The sequence below is a fragment of the Camelus ferus genome, chromosome 13, assembly GCF_009834535.1.
Source record: "Camelus ferus isolate YT-003-E chromosome 13, BCGSAC_Cfer_1.0, whole genome shotgun sequence".
In the NCBI taxonomy this organism is placed as follows: Eukaryota; Metazoa; Chordata; class Mammalia; order Artiodactyla; family Camelidae; genus Camelus; species Camelus ferus.
The window spans coordinates 39,507,372-39,534,819 of NC_045708.1; the positions used below are offsets into that span (position 1 = coordinate 39,507,372).

Consider the following 27,448-nt stretch of genomic DNA (forward strand, 5'->3'; position numbering starts at 1 on the left):
GATACCCTCTCTCCCTACTTTCTTTTCTCCATAGCATTTAGCACCATTTAACATATTAAATATCTAGTTTTTGGTTTATTGTGTTATGTTACCTCAACCAACCCCTGACTCCACCCCAGTAGAATGTAAGCTCCATCCAGGAGGGCAAGGGTCTTTGTTTGTTTTGTTCACTGTGGCATCGCCAGTGCCTATCCTAAGGGGCACCAAACTTTTTCTGCACAGGGACAGTCAATATTTTATGCTCTGCATTCCATATGGTCTCTGTCACAACTACTCAATCTGTTGTTGTAACATGAAAACAGCCATAAAAATATGTAAACAAGTGACCATGGCTGTGTTCCAATAAAACTTTATTTACAAAAACAGGCAGTGGGCCTAATTTGGGCTGTGGACCATAGTTTGCCAACCCCTGGCCTAGATCATTGTCTGGTACATTGTAAATGCTCAATAAATATTTGTTGAATGAATTAATTAGTGAATAAATGAATGAATGAGCACCTGGTACATTGCCTGGTGCACAGCTGGTACTCAATAAATGCTTATTCCTTTCTATTTTATATGTAATAAATACAAGGTAGGCCCTGATGTATTGTGTTAGAGGCATAAACAAGGTCCCATGGAAGTACTGGAAGGTGGCAAAGTCCTCCTCTTGGGATGAGGGAGGACTTCAAGTGTGTCTAAAGCCGGCCTCCTTGAGAGGCAGACCTCAAAGCAAGGATTCAAGGGCAAGCAGTTTATTTTGGAGGCGATCTCAGGAAACACTAGTAGGAGAGTAGGGAAGTGAGAGAGAGAAGGGGCAGGAAATGAATAGAAGGTGTGATAATGAATGAGCAGATTCCTACTATAGGCCACTGGACCTCAGTCTCACATTCCTCTGAATTATCCTACACCCCCACCCCACCCCTGCTTATGAGGCTTGGGTATTTATCCTCCAATTTCCACTTCCCCTTGGTTGAAGTCTACTCCTGAGGGCGTCAACTACCCAGTGCTTCCAGCCAGGTGGAGAGTGGCAGGTGCTTGCAGCAGGATGACCTTAGCAGGTACCCAGTGGGTGAAGGGAGAGGGGACATGGCGGGCATGGAGGTGATACTTGAGCTGGCCTTGCAAGATAAGCACACACCATCTTGTCTGAGATACTGTTTTCAGGTCTCTGATGCCCACAGCTAAGCCTAATCCTAACAGGGATGGTCACTAATAGCTGTTCCAGCAGACAGACAGAGAGCATCTTCTGTCCCTTGCATCTAGTTGGGAAACTCTCCGGAAAGGACGCTGATTGGCCCAACCTGGGTCATATGTCAGCATCTGCAGTCAGGGGGCGGGGTATTATGATTGGCAGCCCTCTGCCACCGCTCGGACTAGGGAAGGAGCATAGAAGAGGTGCCATTCCCCACAGGGAGAGGTGCTGGGCAGATGGAAGCAATAGCTCACCACCACAGTAAGGGTTCTTCTGTTTGTTTCTTTTACTTTGTGGGTGACAAGTAAAATTCACAGTGGAGCTGCAGTTTAATGAAACAGTTTACATGCCAAAATAGAACAAGCCCCATCACAAAGCTCTTAACTGGTTTGGAAACAGAAAAATGAAAAGTGCATTCAGATCTTCTAAGCGTGCAGTTTATAGAGCAACATACGTGAAAGAAGAGAAAGTAATCTAAACCCCAAATAGTTAAAAAGCCATTCACTACTACTCTTTAGCCTGCTAGCCACTCAGGGCAGTGGAAGGACCCTGGGAAAGTTATTTAACCTCTCTGAGCCTCAGTTTCCTCAACTGTAAAATGGAGACAATGCTGATACATAGCTCCTGGGCTTGTGAAGATTAAAGAGAGTGAGGTGTTTGAAACATGGGCCATGGGGACTGGCCCATGGCGAGTTCTCAGTAAATAGTTTTGATGATGATAATGATGATGATGATATTCTTTGACTTCCCTGTGGAATCCTGCCTGCTCAAATTGTTCTTCTGTGGCCACCTAGAGGCCGGCTGGAACTTTTCCCAAGCTCCACGGGAGTTTTTGCTCACCACTGTCTCTCCAAGCACAACCCCCACCTCCACTCCCCCTCATCTCCAAACTAGGGGAGGTCATATTCTAAACAGACCTGGGGGGATAGGAAAGGTGCTCCATGTAGGTGGAACAGGGTAAGGAGGGGCAAGAAGCAAGAAGTGGGGATGTGCAGTAAAGATGTGCAGCCCGGAGTGGCTGCCCATGGGAAGAGCGGGGGCAGGAGGGATCTGGCTGTGTCCCTAACCCCATCAGCAAGACTTGCCAGTGATTTCAGCCCCCTGGAGCCAGAGCCAGAGCTGGGGAGGGTTTATTGCTGGAAGCATGCCCACGATGCCGGGGATCTGTTTCCATCTGCTCATTTTACTGCTGAGTTGTAAAGTGCTAAATGTCATTATCCTCCCCTTCCTTAAACAAGAAAAAAAGTTAACAGCCTGAGAAAAGGAGATATTTCACTTCATTTGGCATCCAGCCACCATCATCCACACAGGGTGCTCCCCTGGGGCCTGATTAGGGACGGGGAGAAGCCCTGTTTTGTTCAGCTTTCAGCTGCTGGCACTCACTCTGTGCAGGCTCCAGGCTGGGCCCCGGCAGAGCTCAGCCTGGCTGCAGGCAGAGTAGCCAGCCATCCTCTGAATACTCGAACGCTGTAATAGGTGCCATGACAGAAAAAGAGAATGAGGGCCAAAGTGACTTATTCAAGGTCACTCTGCTTATTGGGGTCTGCTCTGTGTGGCGAAGGTGAACTTGAGTCGACATAGAAATCATATAAAAGAACGTTTCAATTTAATAGAAAGACAAACTCAGAAGACTTAGACTGCTAAAAAATGGATGGATTCCTTCAATAGGTAGTGAGCTTCCTGTCTGCCTGAGGCATGCAAGTGGTTTAGATACTCCTTTCAGAAGACTCACCGTGGAGAGGAGTTCTGACTTAGATGGAGAGGCTGGAAGAGGTGAAGACTAAGCGTCTTTTCAATACTGAAATTCTACAAACCGAAAACTGAAAAATCTCACTTGTTTTCATGATCTTTAACATGCCTTGCTCATGCTGGCCAAACAGGAGTTTCTAACTAACTGATGTTGGCTTCTAGACACAGAGGAAGGAATAGGCAGGCAGCACAAGGTGTGATTCATCTTCATCACTCTGATTATGGGGTCATTAGGGCTTTTTACACAGCAGTGCTCCCCTAAGGAACTACTGCTGCGTAGCTGTGTGACAGACATTGTCCCCCCAGCCGCCCAGTAGGCAGGGGTATTCCACAGGACTCAAAGCTGGAATTAAACAACAATCACCCAGCCCCTAGCCTTCCCCTACCATGGTCCTGGGGGACTGCCTGGCCTGGCCTCAGCAGCGGTTTGCTGAAGAGGAGTGGCCAAGGCCAGGTCCCAAGCCCCAGGGACAGCCATTTTCTCCTCCCCACCGGGCTGGGAAAAGGCCACTAACACAGTGTGAGAGTGACTGCTGTAGAGGGTGGGGTAGCCAGCTCTGAGAGCTAACACCTCCAGAACTCCCCATTGGGCTTCCCAAGTCCCTACTGTCCCCACGAGGCCCTGCATAACCCGCTCTGCATGCTCTAGCCTGGGAGCTCCCTGAAGGCGAAGGGCAGGGTTATTTCCTTCTCCATGGTAGCCCCACAGCTTGGCACTAAGCTTGGCACTCGGCTGGGGCTCAATAAATGTTTGTTGAGTGAGTGACTGAAAGGCCTATGGCCCTCCTGGAGTTGGCAGAAGTAAACTTGGCAAAGGAGAAGTAATCTCTATCCAAAAGTGCAGAGAACACTGACCCAAGAGTCTGGAGGTGGGGTTCAAGTTTGTAACTGTCATCGATTCATTGCTTGACCTTGGCCAAGTCCCTCTCTTGTCTCAGTTTCCCTACCTGGGCCTCAGTGTCCCAGCTGCAAAACTGGGGACTTGACCTAAGGCTGGAGAGGAGGTGGAAAGAAAGCGCATGCTTTCTGGTTGAGGGCTCTGCTGCAAAGGCCCCTGGATGGCAGACCTGGCCCCACCCTCAGCCCTTGGGGACCTGGTGATGGAGTCACCTGCTTGGGACTGAGGCAGCCATGCCCCTGCTTTGAGTTCCCTCAGTTCAACAACCAAAACTGAGTCTGCCTGTGTGCCAAGCTCTGTGCAGTATCATGGGGCTGAATCAGATGTGGTCTCTGTTGAAAAGAACCAGAGTTGGGTGGGGACAACAGACATGCTGACATCATTATGATACAAGGACAAGGGACTACATGCAACGTGGTGAGACACAATGCCCCAAGAGGGACCTGTGCACAAAACAAAGTGATTAATGACTGCTGGAGATTTGGCAAGTCTTTCTGGAGGAAGCACCTTTGAGCTGAGCACTTGGGATAGAAATTATAGGAAAAAAGCCAGCAGAGGAACAGGATGCACAAAGGCACAGAGGTAAGGCGGTTTGGGAGCACAGAGACTAGTACACTGGGGGCAAGAAGCGGGGTCGTGCTGTGTTGGTGATCACAGGCCCAACTCCAGACTACCCGTGACACATCTCCCAGGAAGCGCTGTGTCCCAGGAGGCTGCACACAATGGGGCAGGTCTGGTTCAAATCCTGGCTTTTCCCATGTTTATCTGTGACCTCATTCAGTGTCTCAGTGTCCGCACCTATAAAATGAGGATCACGATGCCGACTCTTCAGCACTGGTGAGAATATTGAATGAGTTTCCATGTATGAAGTGCCTTGCACATGGGAGGCAGTCCTGGAAATGGGGTTTCCTTTCTCTTTTCAGCTCCTGGCCAGCATGCAGAAACCCCTGAGAGAAGCTCTAGTGGGTGGTGGTTAGTCGTTCATACAATTAATGTGAATGAGATTATCAGAAAGAAAGTTTATTGAAAAGGTCTGGCAGGAGTAGGAGGCAATGGAAGGGGAATTGCATGACTCTGAGGGCAGGGAAAAGCAAGGAAGGAAAGAAACTGGGAAGCCTGGGGAAGGGACAAACATCAACAACTTTCCAACTTCGCCAGCAAACCACATTGAATTCAGTTTGTCTGGGAAAGCAGAAGAAAGAGATGGATTCCTGTCCTCAGGGAGGTCACAGGTCACAGTCACGGGTGGAGAAGGGATGGGGGAGAAGCGGACAGGGCCGTGTATGCTGCGTGCTGTCCAGTCACCTCCTGGCTTCTGCTGGAATGGAGATGAGAGGAAGGAAGGAGGCAGAGATCACACCCAAAGTGATGAGCCATGATGAGCTGTAAGGTGGAATTCAGGGGCCTAAGGGTGGTCTCACTGCCCAGGTTTCACAGGTGCCTGGAATACCAGCATTATCCCAGTGGATGTCAGCGTGCTCCAGGTGACAGGTGACACACAAACCCTTAATACATAAACACTTAATGCTTTAGTGTTTCCAGTTTATTAGCATTTTTCCAAACCTGAAAAGTGCTGAAAATTGGAGGGACGGGGGAGGGAGGCTAGGAAGTGTGACTCTGAGCAAGCCACTTTCATTCCACCGCTCTCAGCTTCTCCATGTGCACAGTGAGGGATTGGAGTGCGTGATCTCCAAGGACTGCACTTCTCAAGTCTGTTCTCCATCTGTCACTTGGGACATGAGAAGTGATGCAGGGAAGCTGGCCTACCCCTAGTACAGTCTGAGCATCAGGAAAATGAGCAAAGCAGTGAGTATAACTCTTAAAAAAAAAGTCGGGGGAGGAGAGTGCAAAATAAACCACAAACCATTACTGCAGCAAGGAGTCTTGCCATTGCGGTTATGTACAACCAGCATTCCTGCAGTCTGGAAAGAACTTAATCTGGAGTTTCAGGTTAAGTTCGCTCTTGTAAGTAGGGCCACAAGAATCCAGCTTGGCCATTCTAAGATTTGCTGGCAATCAAAGCCTAAGTCTTTGACAATAAAATCCCACATCTAAAATTCTATAACTACGATTCCAAGGGTGTAAAATGCCAAGATTTTCTTCATTCTCTTGTAGGTTTGAGACTGGCTGCAGGTGACACTTCCTGCTGGGTGGGGCCTCTAGGTTCTGCCAAGAACAGGGAAGTCAAGCAAAGTTTCTATTGATAGGCTTTATTTAAGGGAGTTTGGGGGCCTTTCAGTCTAAGCTGACCGAGGATGAGGCCTGCTGGAAGTGCTAGAGAGGCAGGAAAGGGCCCTGAGCAGCCAGGTGTAGACCACTGCCCTGCCCTTACCTGCTCACTGATGGCTGTGCCCTCTGCTCTAGCCACAGCTTCTTCGGCTGCAGGACTTGACACCTACTCCACTCAACTTAAGTAAAGGGAGTCTTATGGTAAGGATGGAGAATGACTCACGGGAATCCAAAGACGGGCACTCGAGGACTAGAAAGTTGCCAAAATGGAGCCAATTATCTTCTGTATCTTCTGAGAGACTCGCAGCCATCTTGTTTTTTCTGCGTATTTGCACAGTTTAGTCCTTCAATTTGGCAGTTTCCCAGTGGCCCCTCGCATCTGCCTCCAGCCTCCCTTGCTCTCCTGAATCAGGCCCTTTCGCCTCTGTGATGACGTCAAACCGCCCCAATGTCTCAACTTCCCGGTTCCAATTCTCGAATCTGATTGGCTCCACCTACCTGCCAGCCTATGGCAGCGAGAGCCGGTTTCCAGCTCCCAGACCAGGTCCAATCATTTGTGGGCGGGGCCCCGGCGGGGCGGGGCCTCAGAAGGAGTAGGCACGGCGGCCCCGCTGCGGGTCTGTGCTTTCGCCCTTGCGCTCCATGGTCTCGAAGAGCAGCCGCACCAGCGCTGGCCGTCCCTGAGCCACCAAGGCCCGGGCCAGGCCCAGCACCTCGCCCGTGTGGCCGCGCCACACGCGCTGCAGCTCCTGGCGCAGGCGCGCCGCCGGGTACTTGTCCTGGGCACGGCGCAGCCACGCGTCCACCTCGTGGCCCAGCTCGGCGTCGCTGAGCTGCGCCTGGCTCCACTGCGCCAGCAGCGCCTCGAGCAGGCAGCCGAAGCCGTCGGTGTGGCTGGAGCCCGCGTCGTCCAGCTCCACGGCGCGCTTGAAGCAGGCCGCCGCGTTGGCCTCCTCTCCCTTGATGCGCAGGCACTTGCCGCGCAGCAGCTGCAGCTCCGGCAGCATGGCGCCCAGCTCCGACTCGCCGGCCTTGGCCAGGAAGACCAGCGCCTGGTTCAGCGCCGCCTCGTCCACCGCCAGCAGCTCCTGCACGGCGTCCACGCCCATGTAGTAGTAGACCTGGGGTAGCAGCGGCGGGGTGAGCCTTTCTCCCCTGCCATCGCTGCTCCCCGCTCATTCCATTCCCACACTTGCTGTTTCAAAATTTCCATGCATTCATTCCCACCCTCCTTCCTTCGACAGTTACTCATCATAAATGTTGGTACTGCTGTCCTGGAGAAGGAGACAGTACTCCAATTCCAGTTCCAGCCCCATGGCTCTTGGCATTATAACCTTGAGCAGGGCAATTTCTGGGCCTCAGTTTTTTCATACCTAAGATATTGTCATCTCTTGATAATCATTCCCTGTACACAGAAGGCACTTCTGGATACGGAATAATGGTCCACCCTTTCTGAGTGCTTAGAAAGAACCGGTCCCTGTTCTGGATGCTCTAGGTGTATTATATCCTATAATCCTCACCATGGCTGCAGGAGGTGGGTACTATCCGGTATTCCTCCCTGTGTCCTCAGTGCCCAGGCCTGGCCTGGCAGAGAGTTAATAGGTTTTTTTAGTAAGCCATGACTATCCAAGCCAAGAGGCTGCCTTACCTGCCCAATGTCCAGGTAGGTCCTGAAGCCTGGGCACACCTTGACCACTTCCTCGAGGTCGGCCTTGGCGCAGGCCAGATGGTTCCTGTCAGGTATGCCTCCAAGCCCCATCTTGCCTCGCTCCAAGTCGTGCAAGTAGGCTCTGATGTGGATCTGCCCAAAGAGTGTCTGCTCAGAGAGGATGCTCCAAGCAAGGACCCCTGCCCTCCTTTCTACCTCCCACCCCAAAAAGCCTGTTTTTTCCTCAGCAGCAATCAGGGAGGTTCTATGGTGCAGTGGAAAGCCCCTGAGACTGGGACTTGGGAGTCCTAGGTCCTAGTCATGCGCCAACTTGGGCTAGCCACTCCCCTTTCTGGGCCTTAGTTTCCCTCTCTGTATGAGGAGGGGGTTGGATGAAGTAAGAGCCTTTCATTCACTCACTCATTCATTCAACAAATGTGTATTGAGTGCCCACCATAAGCCAGGCCCTGTGCTAGGTATTGGGGTGCAGTGGTGACAAGGCAGATGAGGTCCCTGTCCCTGGCAGAACTTAACCTTCTAATCAGGGAGATGATCATAAACAAGTAAACAGTACCATTTCAAGTGGTGACAAGTGCTGTGAAAAAATAAATAGGGTGATGGGATAGAGGGCACTGGGGGAGAGGGGTTATTTGAGATGAGATGGCAGCACTGATTTTGTGGGAGTCTACATAAGCAAGCAGTGTGAGAAGAATGGCAGGGGGCCCCAGCTTACAAGCATCACGTTACAAATGATCCTAGATCTTTGCTTTCATCACCACTTCCTCCCTTTTCCTCACATTTATTTGAAGCATTCAGAAAATCTAGAGATTCAGGAGGGATTGTGAAGAGGTGGAGAAGGAGAAAGGAAAATCGGGTCATTCTGTCCTTTATGATTGGATAACTACATTCTGTTGATTCTTATTTTGTGGTTGGCTATATTCCTTTGATAACTATGTAAGTTTAAAAAGCTAAAGCTCTAATCTGTTCTTAGAAACAATGATAAGTACACATATGTAAACTAAAAAAAAAGTGCAGTATATTGTATATATGTATTTACATGCAATATATATGTACAGTCAAACTGTAATAATTCTACCTAATAAAACTGAAAAAGGAAAAAAGATGAAAAAAAAATTTTTTAAATAAACAAAGAAAAAAAGAAAAAAGAGGTCATTGTTGAAGGTATTAGTGCTTTATAGTCATCTGGGGGCTCTGGTTCTAAGACAGCTTCATGGGGCGGGGGTGGGGTGTGAGTGGGACACTCTGGCTTTGGAGCCAGTTGGACTTGGCTGAATTCCAGCTCCTCCCTCTCTTTATTAGCTTGACCTCTGTGAGCCTCATTTCCCACATCTGAAAAATAAGTACACTAAAATCTTCCTTGAGAGTTACCATGATGTTGGAGAGAACATATTCTAGAAAGGACCTAGCACACGATAGGTGCTCAATTCCTTCATTCATTCATTCAACAAATAAGTCATCGAGAGCCTGCTGTGTGCCAGTTTCTGTTCCAGTTACTGAGGCTGGAGTAGAGAGCAAAACAACAAAATCCCCTGTCCTTACGGAGCATGTATTTTAGCTGAGGGGAGAGACCATAAACATGCTGAATCAGCAAGTTGTATGTTAGGGAATGATAAGTGCTACGAATGAAAAATCAACCAAGACAGGAGGACATGAAGTGTTGGCGAGAGGTTGACATTTTCGGTAAGATGGCTGCTAGGAGCTGCCTTTTCTTCAAGCCCTCAAGAAGGGAGGGAGGAATTGGATATTTGGGAGAAGAGGTTCTAGGCCCTGAGGCCTTAGGAACAGCAAGGACCCCCATGGGACTGGGAGAGAGGGCGCTGAGCCAAGGGTGGCTAGAGGTAGTGGGCAAGGTAGGGCCTTAGGGTCACAACAGGGATTGAGGCTTTTACACAGAGCTCCCTTCCCTTCTGTTCCTTCCTTCTCACTATCCCCTGCCACCATCCCGGTGCTAGTCTGGTCATCTGAGTAGTAAGCATGACCTTTGGAGGTACAGGGAGGCAGTGAGTGTAAGATACAAGCCAACCTATGATGGGGGGGAGGAGAGTGAGGTCTGAGTTCCCACTAACTAAATGCAGGACCCGGGGAAGGTCACTGCCTCTCCGAGCCTCTGTGCCCTCCTTAGTAGAATGACATACATCTGGCCTCTCACAGGGTCTTGTGAGGATTAAATCAGACCACAAACGTGAAAGTGCTGGGTGAAATGCAGAGTGTTATGGAAAAGTGTTATTAGTTACTAGTAGGAGTAATATTACTATTGATAATGATCACATCAACTACAATGAGAGAATTGACGGCCTAGTACCTGCTGGTAAAGTGATTGTGTCATATGGACCAAGACCAGGAGAGCAGATTCACCACCATGTCTCATGAAAGGGAGTGGAGAAGACTGTTTAGCCTGGAGCAAAGTAAACTCAGAGCTCCAGGGCTCCATCCCCAAGCAGATGGGAACTGTGGGGGCTCCAGAGGGCAGATGTGGGACCAGTTGGGGGCAGCCAGAGGGAGGCAGCTCTCAGTTAAGTTAGTAATCTGCAGAACTGAGCGACCATAGTGGACACCTTGAGAGACAGTGAATCAGTTACAAATACACCTAATAATAGTACTAAACTGCTTATGAACTCTATGTGCTTAGTGCAGAGTTTTACACACAGATTCTAATTTAATTCTCTTAACAACTCTGTGAAGCAGGTACAATCACCTCCAGTCTACAGATGAAGAAACTGAGGCTCGGAGTTTGGGCAAGAGTATTTTGTCTATGGTCTGGTAGCATGTAAGTGGTGATGTGAACCAAGACCAACAGTGTTCAGAGCCAGAGCTCTGATCTACGACATTAGACCACCTCTAACACACCCTGTGCCTTTCACAAGCACTTCCCGTGCTCTAGGCACATGCTTTAGATGTTACTTCACTTAGTCTTCCAATAACTTTTTAAGATAGATGTTATTATTTGTATCTTTGGGAATGGAGGTTTGGAGGGGTAAGTGGCTTGCCCCAGTCCCACAGCAGTAAGTGGAGAGGCAAGAATTCCACCGGGTTAGTCTGACTGCCCTGGCTGCTAATCCAGGACGAGGCTGGCGGGCCGCTGGCCAGGTCATTGTGGAAGGGATGTGCAGTGGGTGGAAGCTCCTTCGTTCTCTCACTCAGCAATCTTAGAGAACACAAACTGTGAGCCTTCCGACGCCTAAGCCCCCTTCCACCATGAAGGCTCTGTGACCCATGGGCTCTGGCCACAGGGTCTCAGCCCCTAGCCCCTGTTGTCCGATTCTTGATGGCAGGGTGAGGTGGAGCTGTGGGTCCACTCACCTTGGCCCTTGTGCAGTATGCCTGCCAGTTGAGCTCTGGATCTCGTAGGATGTCCAGGGCCATGTTGCAGGTGCCAATGGCCATGTCTTGCTTTCCGAGGAAGTGGAAGATTTTGGCCAGGCGATTCAGGATAAGGGGTTGGTCCTTGGCAATCTCGATGGCCTGGGTAAGGGAGGAGGGTAAGAGCAAACCATTCGTCAGGTTTGCCAAAACTGGAACCTGGTCTCTGGGTAAAGCCATATCACCCCAAGGCTCTTATTCCTCAAATCCACCTGCCAGTATGTTGGGTCATATCATCGGACCCAACATTTGGGAGTACAACTCACTGGCACTTAGCTCCTAAGTCCCTGATTCACTGCTATGCTCTCTGCCAAGTTCATGGGACATGGCCAGTGAATCCCTCCAGACCCCAGGCAAACCCCTCTTCCTCACACACATCTGGTGCATGTCCCCCTCATTTTCCCAGGGCAGGTGGGAAGAGGGGCGAGAATCAGCCTCTACCTCCCCCATCCTCACACAGCACAGTGTTTCTTCTGGACACACAGCACTTCTCCCCCCAACACTGTATTGTTACTGACAGCTGCCTGCCTTGTGTTCGTTGCTGCCCCTGAGATGGTGAATTCCTGCAGGGCAGGGGCCCCATCTTCCACCAAGGAGGGGCAGAGGCAGTGTGTTAAACTGGACACAGCTCTCGGAACACACTTGAACCAGCATTTATGCTCTGCTCTGTTCTAAGATCTCTCATCAAGAAATTGCTCACTATTCACCAGCAAACACTAGGGGCATGCCCCATGCAGGGCATCATGCTGAAAGTACAGGGGAGTGAAAATGACAGGGTTCTTGGCCTCCAGGAAAGACTTCAAAACTGAGAAAAGAGTGGAAACTGCCACATAAACATGGTGCCAAGAATAAGGCTTGAACAGCTCTTTATAGTTTACAGTGAACAGTTTCATCCACCACATCCTTTGAGTCTCTCAATGTCCTACAAGGTAGACAGATCACATAATAGATAAGGAGGTTCGGAGATGGAAGTGATTTGTCTTAGGGTCTTGTGACCTTTGGGTAGAGCTGGCATCTGGACCCCAGTTAAACCCATCTTCTTTCCACTGTGCTCCTGGGGATGGGGAGGGACATGTGAACAAAGACCTGAAGGAGAAGAGCCTGAGGATATATCAGGGAAGTTATGAATAGTTTAAAAGTAAAAGCCTCGAAAAATGGGCTGGGGCCAGACTGGGTGTGGGGAAGAGCTGATTCATAGGCAAAGAGGACAAGGGAGCACTTTGGTTTTGTTTGGGCGGATAGAAAGGTCTGGAGTAAGAGCACTTTCGGAGTAGGGGATGGGTGCGGGGATGACACTCAGAGAGGCAGCCGGTTCTGGGAGAGGAGGCTGGGGTCCGTCCTGGTTTGGAGAGTGGGTGTGGCTGGGGGCAAATACCTTGCCAAAGCAGTCCAGGGGGTCGGTCCCTGAGAAGCCGCAATCGTGGATGCCCATGGGGGTGGTGGAGAAGGTGTCCTTCCTCTCTAGCAGCATCCCGAGGTAGCACCAGGCCAGAGCTGGGGGCGAGGGCAGGAGAGGGGCCTCAGGAAGCAGCGGGGTGGAGAAAGGGAGGGGAGCCACAAGGAGGGAGGGGCCGGCTCCCCTCCCGGGGTCAGCCCCCTGGAAGACAAAGGGAGGCTCAGTAGCCCGAAATCACCACGGGCCACCCAGGGATCGAGAAAAACAAAGGTGGGGAGAGGATGAACCATTTCAGTGCTTATTCTGTGTTTACTGTGTCACTTAGGGGACCTCACTTAGGATGCCTCCCTTTCTCCTGCCTCCAACTCTCCCCCAGCTCTGCAGTTCTAATCCCTGTGAGAAAATGACTCCTCTCCAACACAGCCTTCATTCCCCCAAACACAAAATGGGGAGAAGAGACTGGAAGAGGGAGAACTCTCTCTCTTACCCTCTAGGTCACAGACACAGACAGGCCTGGACACATGCGCTTGTAGTCAGCGTATTCTGCAGTCGGCACGCTCACCTGTACCAGATGTGTGCGCTCCTTGAGATGAACAAGTGAGTACAAGAGATAGAGGGTGCGGAGAGAGAGAAACAGGGTCCAAAAAAGGGAGACAGTGCTAGAGTTGGGGACAATGACAAGACCGGCAGGGCTAGTGACGGAAACAGGGAGTGCCGGGCAGAGGCTGCCCACCTACCAGTCCCCATGGGCCCTACCTCGGTGGTGGGGTTCCGAGGACTTGAGGACTTGGCGGAGCAGGGCCACCGTGCGGTTGAAGGCCGGCAGCCTCTTCTGCTCCTCACTGCCCAGCTCCAGGAAGATGCCATCTAACCTGTGGTGGAGAAGGGGATTCGGCTGGTCAGCACCCTTCCAGCTGTCCCCAGCAGGGCTGCAAGTCCTCCCCAGGCCGACGTAGGGAGGGGAACTTGGGGAGCCCTTGCCATGAAGATGGGCTCAGTCATTTCTCCCCTGGGTTCCAGGCCCCACCTCTCCCCCTCTCCCTCCCCACCTTCCATCCCCACCCCCCAGCCTGACCTGATGAAGAGCGTTGCCATGGTGAAGTACCAGCCCCTTTTCTCCTCCATTGGGATCTAGGGAAGCAGAGAATGGCTCGTACTGCTGTTATTAGGGCATTTGGGACATTGTTCATAGATCCCCACCCTTTCTGTGAACCCTGTGTAGCAGCAAGTATACCCTTGATCATAGTCCTGGCTCTACCACTGGCTGTCTGGGTGACCTTGGATAAGTTACTTCACTTCTCTGGTCACAGAGGATTTGACAAGATGACCTGAGTAAATGCTCTGAGCAAGGTGCCCATTACCAAGCAGGCATGGGTTACATCTCCTCCTTCTCCCGTCTTGCTTTCCAGGCTAAGGCTCCCCTCCCCTTGGCTCCCAGACCTGTGCTCTGGATCCCCCGACCACAGGGCCCCTACTCCAAGGGTCACTCTCTTTCTCCCCCAACCATCTACCCGCTTCTTCCCTTTGGCGCCATCCCTTAGCTTCTGCCTTCCTGAGAAAGCCCCTTTGGGCCTGTGAGTGAGTTCGGCTGAAGCCCAGGACCGCCCTGAACTGTTTTCCCATTGTTATTCTTGCCAACTTTGCTGTGCATTTAGACTGACTGGGGCACCAGATAAAATATTTATGCCGTTATTTATGGGAGTAGCTGCTCCTGCCTCGGGAAGGAATTTTAATGAAAACCAATAAAACCCCCAGTGCATCTCAGCGGCTCTGCCTCAGGCTCCAGCCCCTCCCTCCGCATTCATCTCCCTGGTTGATCTCTGTCTCCATTCTGCACTCACCCCACCCCCAACCCGTAATGGCCTCCTCAGCTCAGGGACCCCATTTTCCCTCCACCCCCACCCTCAGCAGCTAGGATGAAGCCTTCAGTCCAGCCAGCACTTCTGGGCATCTGTGCTGTGCAGCCCTGTGTTGGGTGTTCTGGGGCAGTGGTACTGAATGGGTCCTGCACCCTAGCCCACATGGGCTCACAGTCGGGCTGGGGAGACAGACTTAGGCATAAATCACAGGGTTTGACAGAGTGTCTGCCACTTGCCAGGATCCTGACACCCATCATCTCAGTCTCACCACAACTTATGAGGCAGGTGTCATCCCATTTTACAGGCACATAGGTTCAGAGAGGTAAATTGACTTGCCCAAGGTCACATAGCATGCACAAGTCTGAGCTGGGATTTGAACTCCATTTATTAGTTTCCAGAGCTCAAGCACCCCTCATGGCACTGGCTTATCAATAACCATAGTATGAAGCAGAGTTTGATCAAGGCCACGAGGGAGATGCAGACAAATGCCACAGGACAGAGATGCCACTTCCAGCCAGAAGACTCTCAGGAGGTCTCACAGAGGATAGGCTGTAAGGTGGGTCTTGGACAGCAGTGGTAGTTCAGAGGATGGGGTGGGGGACAGGGACATTCCAGACGAGGGCTCAGCATGGCGACGTGTGGGCAGCTGGTGAGCATGGAGCACGGTGAGTAGGAATGGGGGCACATACTGTGAGCAGGTGGGGGGATCTAATGCTGGCAAGTTAGGCTGCGGCTGCTCTGGGGCGGCCTTGGATGGTTCAGAGGAAGAGAGGAAGGGAGACCTGTAAGTAGATCCCACTGAGTGGTGTGACTGCCCATAGGGGCAAAGTCTTGAATCCAGGCCCAAGCCTGGTCTGGAGGGAAAGCCAGCTGAAAGACACAGAGCAGAAGGAACACCAGGAGCTATGGGAGAAGGTTTCCTGCATGATCCGGGGGGGGGGCCCCCCCAAGGCTTCCAGAGGAGGAGGACGTACTGGAGCAGGGTTCTCAAGGGCAAGTAGGAACCACCCAGGTGGATACAGTGAGAGGTGGCATCAGATGGAGGGCACATCATGTGCAAAAGCTCAGAGATGAGCGAGCAGGTGTGTCGGGGCTGTAAGGGGTGGGGGATGAGCCAGCAGGGGCACATCAGGAGGGGCCCCTGAGTGGCAGGGTCAGGACCGGGAGGTCATCTGCAAGGCAGTGGGGAGCCACAGAAGGGGTTAGAGCTGGGGAGTGCTAAGATCCAGTGTGTTTTTGCAACCACACCACCTTGAAGAGTTGTCCTCTTACTTAGGCGGCAATATGTATATGGGGGCTTTAGCTGGGAACAGGGCTGTCTGGAGGGGAGAGCGGCGGGTCCTAAGGATCAAAGGGCACCCTTGAGAGCTCAGTGGGGAACATCGGCCAAGGCAAAAGGCTGGGATGGGCTGCCAGATAACCTTACCTGCTATACCTACACAGGGCCTGGGATGTGGGAAAGGGACTCAGATTCATGGGGCAACTACTGTGGGCCAAGCTGGCCAAAGACCTTGATATAAAGTCAGGACCTGACTGTGAAGGACCAAAGGCATGTGTGCCTCAGGCTCCCTGGCCGCCTGTAGGTGTGATCTCATGACCTCTGGCCCCCTGCCTGCTTTGAGGTTGGCCAAACTGAGTCATAGTGGAGAGACACAGAACCTGCTTCCCCTTTCAGGCTCCTGAAGAAGAGGTGTGGCCACAAGGACAGCAGGTGTACTAGACCAGGGCGGGCTGCAACGCACACAGCAGAGGCTTGGGTGGCCAACAGGCCTGGCCACATGAGGCAGGTGACCCTGGGCAGATGCACTGCCCCTCAGATGCTGTGTCCTTATTGGCAAAGGGGCATTGTGAGTAGTGCGCTACAAATGTTGCCCCCTTTCTCCTAGTTTGAGTCAGAGCCAAGAGGGCTTATGGGGTCTAGGAGGCTGCTTTGCCCTGTTTCAGTTCAAGGTGGGGCAACAAGGTCTCAGGCCCTGGAATCAGAGCCACCCTGCCTCACCCTGATCTCCAACCTCTGCTGTGCTCCCAGGGCCTCAGGTCTTCTGTGGGGCCCCAGGACCCTGCACCCTTCTCGTCTCCATAAGTTCCCAGTGTTGGAGAGCAACGTGGTGTCCAGGGCTGTCCCTGGTTCATAGCCACTCCCTTGTTTCGTATTCAAGATGCAAGAAATTCTGTGTCCAAACCACACATTTAGTACATGACAGAGCTGGGATGTACAAACACATGCCTTTGTAGTCCTAGCCCCAAGCCTTGTCCATAGCACTCAGTTATCTTGATCAGTCTCCCTGTTGTATCTCTGAGAACACTGAGACTGCAGAGGTGAAGCAACTTCCTAGGGCACACACTAGTTAGTACCAGGACTTAAAACCCAGTGGTTTCACCACCACTCTTGAGTCTTGAGTAATTCAAGAGGTGGTTAGGATTTGCACTAAGCGAGCAATACTACCACCTGGTGGCAAAGTGCCTGAATTGCAGGGGCAACCCGTATAGGTTAACTCTCCTTCCCTTCATCTTGAAGACGAAAACTGTTTTTGGAGAAGTAGCTACCTGAGTGACATCTCCATGATTATTCCCAAGTGTGGCCCCTCCTCAGATCCCACTTTAGAGTACCGTTTTCAGGAGGGCTTATGAGGTTGCAGCTTCAGAATGGAGTTAATGGTATAAACAGACCTGGTTTGAGGCCTCACTGTGCTTGAGTTCTAATCCTCTATCCCTGTGATGAAGCTGGTGGAGACCATTCACTCCGCTGTGCAATTCTGGTCCTCAGATGGGCTGTCTCTTTAAAAATCCGTCTGGTTGTAACTGAAGCAGTAGCTGTAGCTGTTACCAGGGGCAACCTGGCAAGCCACAGTGCATTAAATTAAATTAAACAGGACTCTGACTGCCCCCTCCCTTCCTAGAGAAGGGAGGGGCTGTTTCTCCCCTCTCCTAGAGAATGAAGTTGCTGTGAAACCTCTTACTGCTGCAAGGAATTCACTTCCAGAGTTGATGACTCCCAGAGGCAATCTGTTTGGAGGCAGCACGGGAGGGGCTGACAGGACCACTGCCCGGAGAGGGATGTGGACTGAAGGCCTGCCCTGTGTGGGCTCAGGCAGGACACCCCACCCTTTCTCTTGTTCATCCTCATCAGGACCGTGAGCCGGGGGCTCCGGGTCTGTGAGGGGCACTGGCCAGCATGTGAGTCAGCCCAGGGTCCAAGCTGGAGGGGCTCACATTCGGCTGCTGCTCCATGGGAGCTCTGTGGGAGGGGGCGGGGCAAGACCCAGGCACCAGCACTGACCTTGACTGGCTGGCTACATCCTGGTGCTGGCTGAGGGGGATGGTGAGGCACAGACCTCAGGTGAGGGTTCTCAGGACATTTCCCAGCTCCTCTGAGGCCCTGACTAGGCATACCCTCATTTTAGAAATGGGGAGACTGAGGCTCAAAGAGGCAGAGACATGCCAACTTCACCTGATATTTCAGGCCAGGTCTCTCTGACTTCATGTTATTTCCCCAAAACTTTGCTGCAGGTGTTTGCACAGCACTTGCCACAGACAAAGTGCACTCACACAGATGCCATGATTCTGACAGCCCTGCGTGGAATGTAAAGTGGGTTCTCATCTCTGTCTTAATACAGATGGGAACACTGAGGCGAGATGATGTCCTCAAAGTCACATGGCCAGTGTTAAAGCCCAGAATGAAACCTGGAAGTGCTACCATTGTTTTTTTTTTTTTTGCTGTACTAATAATAGCACATTTTATTGAGCACTTACTATGCACCAGGCACGTAGTTTACAAGTGTTAACTCCAGGGTTACCTAAGAGGTGGGGGTTATGATTATCCCAATTTTACAGAAGAGGCAACTGTGGCCTGGAGGGGCACAGCTAGAAGGTAGCAGAGCTGGGAAGCCAGCAGCTTAGCCTCAGGGTCCCTGCACTGAACTACCCTAGACGAGTGGTTCTCAAAGTGGGGTCCCCCTACCAGCAGCAGCAGCATCACCTGGGAATTTGGTAGAACCGTGGCTCTTGGACTGTGGAGAGCTGAGTGAAAATGGCAGGCCAGTGTATCTCTTTTTAAAAGAGTGAAAGGATCAGCAGTTGTGATCCTCGGGGAAGACTGAAGATCCAAGCTGCTACAGCTGGAAGGGTAATTCACAAAGGTGGGTGAGCTGGCAGAGCCTGCAGAGAATACTGGGATCAGGACTGGACATTACAGAGAGGTCTGTGCTAACTCGGCAGATAAAAGGATGGGTCTCGGCTGGCTACTCCACTTACTTCAAGAGGTGGTCCCCAAAAAAGGAAATGTTGTGGGGGCTTGGCTATTTTAGAAGATTTCAGTGGAAGATCTCTTACTATACTAATGGCTTACAAATCTCTGTGTCTGCCATACAGAGTCCTTATTGGTTCTTAAGGAAAATATTCGCCTTGCAGTTCAAACTTTGCCCCTGGTGACATTGTACTTTGCCTTTCAGAATCAGTTGCTGAGAGCTGACTAATTGTCTTTCAGGGGAAGGGGGAAGAGAAGGAGGAAAGAGAATGAACATTTCTCGAGCATGGACTGCCTGCTGGGCACTTTACTGCATCGTGATACTGAATCAGCACAGCGGCCGTCAAGGAGTAATGCGCCCTCCTCCTTCCATAGGTGAGGAAACAGCGGCCAAGAAAAAAGCTGCACAGCCAGCCCCACAGCCCAGGGGGAGGTGCCAGGATTCAAGTTCAGATCTGCCTCCCCTCAACATCCTTGCTCTTTCCACTTCATCACACGACCCTGTGACTGGCTGATGCTGCAGAAACAAAAGTCACCAGGTGGCAGGGCCTCAGGAATATGTTCTTCCTGCGTAACTGGAATGTCCTCTGATGACACAGAGCAGCCTCTAGGCTCTGCACACGGAGCCCCACCCACTCCCCACCTGGCTGGCCTGCCAACCGTGGGGGCAGGCACCAGAAAGGCTGGGCAGGGGTTTCTCTTCCCCCATCCAGCTCCTGCTTGGCTGGGGGTGGGGAGTAAACAGAGGGAAGGGATTGGAGTTCCACCCCTGCCTCTACCTCCCCCAGGGACCCAGGAAAGACCACAGGACCAGCCTGGACCTCAGCTTCTGCATCTACAAGTGGGGATGATCCCCTTGGCCTGCCTGTGTCACAGGCTTGTTGATGGGAGTGGTCAGTGCGACTGGGCAGAGGGCATTGTGGGGACGGGTGATGTGCCATGGAGGTGAGTCAGCTATTCAGCTCCAGCTCGGTTCCCTGAATGGTCTTCAAAGATTTTAAGATTGGAGAAGATCGACTGCAGCTCCCCTTTGTCACCCCTTTTCTGGTCCTAGGTCTGATCAGACACACTCATGGCTGTGTGCCCTTGAGCAAGTCATTATACCTCTCTGAGCCTCAGTTTACTCATCTGTAAGATGGGGTTAATAACAGTTCTGATTCCCTAGCATTTCTATGAGGATCAAGGGAGATAATCTGAGAAAAGCAGCACATGAGTGCACAGGGCCGAGCTCATCGTCCAATGTCACCCAGCTCCTTTCCTAGCTGAACCGAATCAAACCACTCAGATTTGTGTTTTGTGTGTGTGTGTGTGTGCATGCATTTGCAAGCACCATGGAAGGATAAACCCTGCCAATGATCTCAAAAGTTGGAGATCAACTCCAAAGCCCTCAAAACACTGTCCCCAACATTCATTCCCCAAGTGGTGATTTCCCACCTCCCTATGTGTGTTTATGTGTTTTCTTCTGTCAGAATGTTCGTTCCTTCTCCCATTTCTCTGCTCTCAAAGTCCTTCCTGAACCTGAAATCACTCCAGCCACCACTTTAGTCCAATAACAGAGGAGAAAATGGGTAACAGGGAGGGGAGGTGACTTGCCCAGTGTCCCACAGCCAGTTGGGGCAGGGCTAGGAAGGAACCCAAATCCTAGTCCTCAAGGAATTCCCAGGTTCTGGAGCTGGCCTCCCTGCTGGTGACAGAGCTGTGTGTGTGTATGCCGGGGACCCTGGGGTGCTGACCAGTGGTGAGCCCTTCCTGCTAGGTCCCCACCCACTGGGTGCGGCAATTGCTTGGAATGTCCACACCTTTGTTTGTGAGGCTGGCTGCCGCCTCCCAGCACTGCCTCCCTCCCCGCCCGCCCCAGCTGACCAGCTGAAATCTAGATGGCCTGTGTGTACTGGGTCACCTTGGGCAAGTCGCTTCCCCTCCCTGAGCCCCATTCTGTCCTCTGTGCAACAGGGAATCACAATACCCAACAGCAGCCAGTGTGTGAGGTTGGAATAAAAATCAAATGCACTAATGAACGTAAATCTCTGATCTCTGTGTCTCGTGCACAGGCTGGATAAGTGGGCACTCACTGTGGTGGTGGTTCCTATTGTTGCCCAGGGTATGCCCCAGACCAGGAGCAGGGGTGAAGGAGCTGCATGTGTGTGTGTGTATGAGTGTGCTTGTGTGTACAGTGCATGTGTGTGAAGCCACCAGCATTCCGGGTAAAGGGAGAGACACTCAAATAACTGAGTTAGTGTGGGACAGAGATACTGTTTCTTAGAGAAATATAAGTTTGAGTTACCTTATTTTAGAAAAATAGTGAGGGGGGAGGGTACAGCTCAGTGGTAGAGAGCATGCTTAGCATGTACGAGGTCCTGGGTTCCATCCCCAGTACCTCCGTTAAATAAATAAATAAATAAAACCACCCCGCACGAAAGTCAAACAAACAAAAAATAATAGGGATTTTAAAACTAAAAAAACAAATTAAATTTAGCAATAGTCACAGACTCCTCTTGGGTGTCCAACACCGTGGCGGACACTGCTTGGTAGAGACAGAGGAACGCCCAGGACAGACAGCTCCCCTGCTAGGGGGCAACACAGCATCCCTTGGAGACAAGTCAGAGGCTGAGAACAGCTCTGCTAAAGAGGGAAGCTGAGTTCACTGGGGCGGAGGGAGGGTGGGGCAAAGGGTGGACCCCAGCGTGGTCTGCACCCTGCCTGGAGCCTTCTGTGGTCTCTGGCTTAATCCTCACAGCAACCCTGTGAGATGATGTGAGAATCCCATCTTGCAGATGAGGAAACTGAGGCTCAGAGAAGTGAAGTGACTTGCCCAAAGCCACCTGGTGATGGAGGCGGAATTTTAACCGAGTCTATCTAATGCCAAAGTGTTTGCTCTTAATACCCACTCAGCCTTGAGACTCCACCAAGAATCCATCTGTGAGTGTGTGTAGAGGGGGGCTGGGGGGACGGGAGGAGTGACCGATAAAGCAACCTGCCTCATCGTATTTTTGTAACTTGAGGACGGGGAAGGGAGGGAGTGAAGGCTGAGGAAGGAAGTCACAGATACTCTCCCACGCGCACGCAAACTCGCTGCTTATTTTTGGATCGTGGTCTGAATGACTAGCTGCTGTGATGTTTTCTCTTGTAACTTTAGTTGGCAGATGAGCAGCTGTCATTGACTCTTTGGCTGCTCTTAATTCTTTGCACTCTGGGAGCTCCTCCCTGCCTGGGATGGTCCCAGCCCCCTCGGGATGGAGAATCTTTTGGAGCTGCAGCATCTGGTGGGTCAGAGCCCCGACCGCCACACCTCAAGCTGTGCTCCTGTGGGTGGCGACTGGGGGATCCCGTGGCTGTGACTTCACTGTCCTGACTCCTCCTTCCCCAGCCTGACTCTGACTTCACCTCTGCCCTCATCCTTCCCAACCCCCTAATACATGGCGACCCTCTCGCCATTTCTTCACATCTTCCACCCTAGATTTCCAGGAGACTGCCTGTGTCGGGGCTCCCCTCACCACCCCGCCAGACATCTGCACTCCACTGACCGCACCCCACTTCTCCGACCTCCCAGAAAGAGCAAAGGCTTTGAAATCAGTCGGAGTGGCGTAGAATCAACTGCCACTTACTGGCTCTGTGATCAAGTTACTTAGCCTTGCTATGCCTCAGTTCCCACATCTGTAAAATAGGATCAGAGGGTTCTTGTGAGGACCAGGATAAAGTCTGGAAGGCACCCAGAGAAGAATGTTCATGAATATTACTATGTGATGGTGTGTGCTGTATGAAGGAAGGTTTCAAGGGGGAGGTGATATTTGAGCTGAGTTTTGATGGATGGAGTTTGCTTTCTAGGCAGAGGGGAGGGTACATGCATAGGAAACAGCACGGCATGTTTGGAGACGTATGGGTAGTTCAGAGTTGCTGGGATGTAAGGCTCAAGGGAAGTAAGAGGAAGTGCGGCTGAGAGAGGGCAGGACCAGACTTCAGAGACTCCATCAGCAGTTCTTCAGGGCTACCCTGTGCTCCTCCCCGTGAAGCTTCCAGCTGCCCTCTCTCCAGGCCTCGTCCTTTGCTCCAGTTCTGCTGTCACTAAAACCCTCAGGCTCTGCAGGCCCCCACTGCAGGACCTTCACACACACCACGCCCCGGCTGGGACTGTCCTTGCCCCATTCTTGCCAGTACACTCCTGCCTCTCCCAGAAGCCTCCCTTAGTCACTTGTGCTGGAAGGAAGTGTTCCCTCTCTGAAGCTCCGTTACTGTCATTCTATCCCCAGGACCTGGACTTGCCAGGTCACTGCTGATGCCAACATTGGTCCTGATGCCTCTGAAGTGCACTTCCCTTGTCAGCCTCTGGGGGTCCTGTTTTTGGTTTGGAAGCTACAGTCTCTGGTGTACAGCACTCAGAGATGACTGTCACCTGTCACAGGCCAAGTAATGAATGCCTGTGGCCTCAGCCAGTCATAGCACACCACTCCACGAGAGGGGGCTCAGGGAAGGCTAGTTAATGAAGGAACGAGCGTTTGTTCCTCCCTCTGTCCATGAGCTTCTAAAAGGAAAGAGTTCTTAAAGATAGGGCCTGACACAAAGTAGGTGCTCAATAAATGTTAAGATGCTGAGCATGTGCCTCTTGGACACGCCCAGAATTTACCAGTTTATGCACTTTTACCTCAAGATTTGATTGTATAATTGCAGTAAGCTGAGGCAGAGGTCACCACTGTTGACTGTTTGTAAAGCAGATACTGAGAACAGGGGTGGAAGGTGACTTGCCCAAAGCCACACAGCAAAATATAAGAGAGCTGGGAGCTTGAACCCAAGCCTCCTGCTCTAACTAAACAAAATCATCGCTGTCATTCTGATTGTGACTATTTCCTGAGCATCTACTTTGTATCAGTTACTTCATAAGTATGATCTCTCCTAATCCTCAGATGATGACATGGGGGGCTCAAATCTCCAACTTTCTCCTGGGATTTGAGGAGCCAATCAGTGCAGACCTGGGGAGCAGCCGCTGGGCCAGACTCAAGGACACGGCACAGGGCCTGGCAGCCACCTCCCACATAAGGCAATTAATAGTTCCCTCCCTGGAGTGCCAGGTAGTGCCCTGCTTGACACTCTCTCCTCTAAGTGGCGACTAGTGGGGAGGGTGTGGCCCCGTTGTGGCTGGGCAGACCAGCGGCAGGGAGGGAGGAATCCATTCTACCCCTACTGCCTCCCTGCTCACCTCCTCCAGGAAGCCTTCCCCCTGTGAGTCCCCTCCTGAGAGCAGTAAGGGACCTCAGAGACCATCCAGTCTCCGTGACCACCCCCCACTTCACAGATGGGGAACCCTCAGCCCAGACAGGAGCAGGCCCCGCGGCAAGTGGCACTGCAGCTGAGATGAGAACCCCTGCCTCCTGGCCCCTAGTCCTGGACTCTTCAGGCCCCGCTCTGAGGCTGTGACCAACATATACTAAGCCAGCCATGCCTTCCACTGAGGGCAGCTGCATTCAGGGCCTTGGGTTCAGGCTCTGAAACAGGAGACCTGGGTCCCTGTTGGCCCCACGTGATGGCCACAGCTACACCCAGCCTGGGGTGGAGGCGGCTCTCCCAGGCCGGGAGAGGCAGGGGTCATCTGTGACCCTGCTGTCTCTGCGCAGGCTCTATTCTATAGAGGTGCTTTCCCCAAATATCAGCTCTTAGTTATGATTTCAACCAAATGATGATGTCCCCATTTTACAGATGAGGAATCCTAGGATACATGTATCACTATTATTCCCATTTCATAGAAAGGGAAGCTCAGCAATGCTAAGGACTGATTAGAGGTGAGAGCATGGGGGACTGGGGTTTGGACCTGGACTGTCTGACACAAAGCCTACTGTCTTAACCTGCACCCTGCACTGTTCCGCTTAAGTCAAGTCTGTGCCCTCCACTCAGCACTCCCTGAGGTCTTGACTCCACATTTCCTCTTTCAGGGGAGCCGAAAGCTTTGGTGGAAAAGGTTCCAAGGGGATGTGCAGACACTTTGTGAATGGAGCCATCCTACCCGCATGTGAAGGCTTGTCATTTATACATCACAAATCTACACCATTATTAAATGTTATTATTATCAGCTCAATTTTGCCTGTGCTGTGCCTTCAAGGAAAAGTTACGGTATCTCTCTGAACTGTGGTTTCCTTTTCCGTAACAGGAGGATAATGCCCTCTACATCATTTGTCTGTCATCCAATGCAAGCAGCCTTTGGGATGGCCCCTAGTCATTACCCACTGCCTGGTATCCATGCCCTTGTGTAATCCCCTCCCTTTGCATGTGGGTGAGACCTAGTGACTTGCTTCTAATGAACAAAATGTAGCAAAAGTGATGGAAGGACCTGAGGGAGGCCTCTGGCCAACAGCCAGTGAGAAACTGAATCCTGCCAACAGCCATGTGCATGAGCTTGGAAGCGGATCCCCCGCAGCTGAGCAAGCCTTCAGACAAGAACACAGCCTAGAGGTACCCAGCTAAGCCACGCCTAGATTCTTGACCACAAAAACTCTGAGATAATAAATGCTTATTGTTCTAAGCTGCTAAGTTTTAGGGGGCATTTGTTATACAGCAGTAGGTAACTCACAACCTAGTATTTGCCTACACTGCACATACATTCATTCAAGATACATTTGTTGAGTGCCACTGTGTCCAAGCACTGTGCCAGCTATTGGGTTTACAGTGGTAAACCACATAGATGTCCCCACTCTCAAAGACTGACCTCAGGGTTGATGTGGGGAGACACACTTGTAAGTGGACAGTGTGAGCAGTGCTATGGGTGCCCAGGGGTGGTGCCTGACCCAGCCTGAAGTCAGTGGAGGGGATGTGTGAGAGAAGAACCTTCTAGGCAAGGGTGGAGCAAAAGGCACCTCAGAAAGAGGCCAAGAGAATGGCAAGGCGGGCTGTAAGGAGCCCTGGCCCACGAAGGAGCAAGGGGAAGTAGACTGTGGCAAAGGCCTGGCTGGAGCGGGGAACATGGCAGAGGGAGGGAAGAGAGCAAGATCACAGAGGGTCTCCAGTGCCCACCAGAGAGCCTTGGACTTCTCTGCCAGGCAGTGGGGAGTCACTGGGGGTTGTAAGCAGCCAAGGGACACAGCCAGCAAGACTGAGCAACATGACACTGGCAGCAGGGTGGAGGAGGAGGCAGAAGGGTCAAGCGAGAGGACAGGAATCCAGGCAGGATGATGGTGACCACACCAGTACCGGCAGGGAATGATGGAGGCTGGAGAGGAGTGGATGGACCTTAGCAGTAAGAGGAAGCAGAATGGATGCGATCTGGGGTCTGAGAGGACAGGGGTGGGAGATGAGGGAGAGAGAGGAGGTAAGAATGCTGCCTGTTTCTGCCCGGTTGGAGGCTGTGCCTTTTACTTAAGTGGGTGTGCACAGGTGCAGGGACAGGTACTTGCTCGGAGGAGCAAGATGAGAGAGATGAGTTGGCCTGTTGAGTTTGCGGTGTTGTCAGAAAAGAAACTTAGGCAGGTTAACCCGCTAGGAAAGGGCCGCCCCTAGCCCAGCTGAGAAAAGCTACAGTCGTGGTCTGAGACCCAAGGAGGGATGCTGGAGAGGAGAGGCACACTGGAAAGTTATTCTGGTAGCCAACGGGGCAGGGTTTGGGGATAACCTGGGGGCCGGGGGCGTCCCTGCAGACGTTAGGAGCCATGACCCCGGACCCCTCAGCCTGAGGAGGGGTCACCCACCTGCTGTGCGTAGCCCAGCGCCTTGTCATAGAGCGCGATGCTGGCCTCCAGCACTCGAGCGCGCTCCTCCGCGGTGGCGCAGCCTACGTCGAAGCCGTGCGCATAGCCCTGCTCCGCCAGGCAGCGCGCCGCGCGGAGCTGGGGGACCCCGGCGGCCCCCTGGTCCCCCGCCAGGCCCATGAGTCCAGCCAGCCTCCCGGCGCACGCCTCCTCCTCTTCCTCCTGCCCTAGCCGCCCATACAAGTGCGCCAGATTGGCCCAGGCGTTGAGGTTTCCGGGGTCTTCGCGGGCCACCTCGAGGAAGCACTCGCGGGCCTCGTCCAGCTCCTCCAGGTAGAAGGCGAAGGCGCCCAGGAGGTGGCGCACAGCGAGGCGCTGGGGGGCTGCCGCCAGCTCCAGCTCCTGTCGCAGGCCGTCCCGCTGCAGCTTCAGGTCCCTGGCGCGGAGCGAGGCCGGCGAGCGCGGCTCGAAGTTCAGCTGCATCTCCAGGTGGAAGTGGCCCGGGAAGTAGTCCAGGTCGTTGATGAGGGCGTCCAGGTTCTCGGCCGCCGCCTCAGGCTCCCCCATGGCTGCCCCGCGGTTCCCCGGGCCTCGCGCTGGCCCCGGAGCCTGCCTTGGATGGGGGCGCCCCTCAAGCAAGCCCGGCGCGGGAGGCGAGTGTCAGCGCGTGGAGGCCCGCTGAGGCCCGCTGAGGCCCGCGGAGGCCCTCGGAGGCCCCAACGGCGCCGCCCGCCGGTGGGTGGGTCAGAGCGTCGACTCCGGAGCGTCCTGCGGGTGTTTCAGCTTCCGCTGCTCAGCGACTTTTAGACGCCCGCATTGCACAACCAGGTGTGCCAGAAAAACAGGTGTAGTGCCAAATACGCGGCGCGCAAACCCCGTACATGGCAAAAGGAGTGCTTTTTTTTTTTTTTTTTACTCTCTCTGCTCAGCAGTTGAGGAAACTGAAGCTCAGACGAGGAACAGGACTTGCCCAGGTCACAGAATTGGGTGTGCCCAAGTAGGCCTGGAATCCAGTTTGCTGAACCCAAGCCAAGCGCTGCTCCACCCTCCCTGTGAGCCCGCTGACTCAGACAGTCAGGACTGGCCCTTCCAGCCGCGCACAGAAGCCACCCTCACTCCTGCTGCTGTCCCATCTTCTCCGCAGTCCCTCAGGGTTCTCCTACCTCTGAATGGAGCCTGCCATCTCCTGCGGCTCTTCCTT

General features: G+C 52.5%; 1 protein-coding gene across 1 annotated transcript; it reads right to left on the reverse strand.

Annotated features, from left to right (window-relative positions):
• Window positions 1-5,346: 5,346 nt before the first annotated feature.
• On the reverse strand, window positions 5,347-27,313 carry TTC22 (tetratricopeptide repeat domain 22). Its single transcript, XM_032494374.1, has 7 exons — window positions 26,248-27,313; window positions 13,551-13,606; window positions 13,232-13,347; window positions 12,455-12,573; window positions 11,020-11,181; window positions 7,699-7,851; window positions 5,347-7,171 (listed from the first exon to the last, which is right to left on the reverse strand). The coding sequence occupies exons 1-7, from the start codon at window positions 26,812-26,814 to the stop codon at window positions 6,635-6,637; spliced, it is 1,710 nt and encodes a 569-aa protein (XP_032350265.1). The 5' UTR covers window positions 26,815-27,313; the 3' UTR covers window positions 5,347-6,634.
• Between the last annotated feature and the right edge of the window lie 135 nt (window positions 27,314-27,448).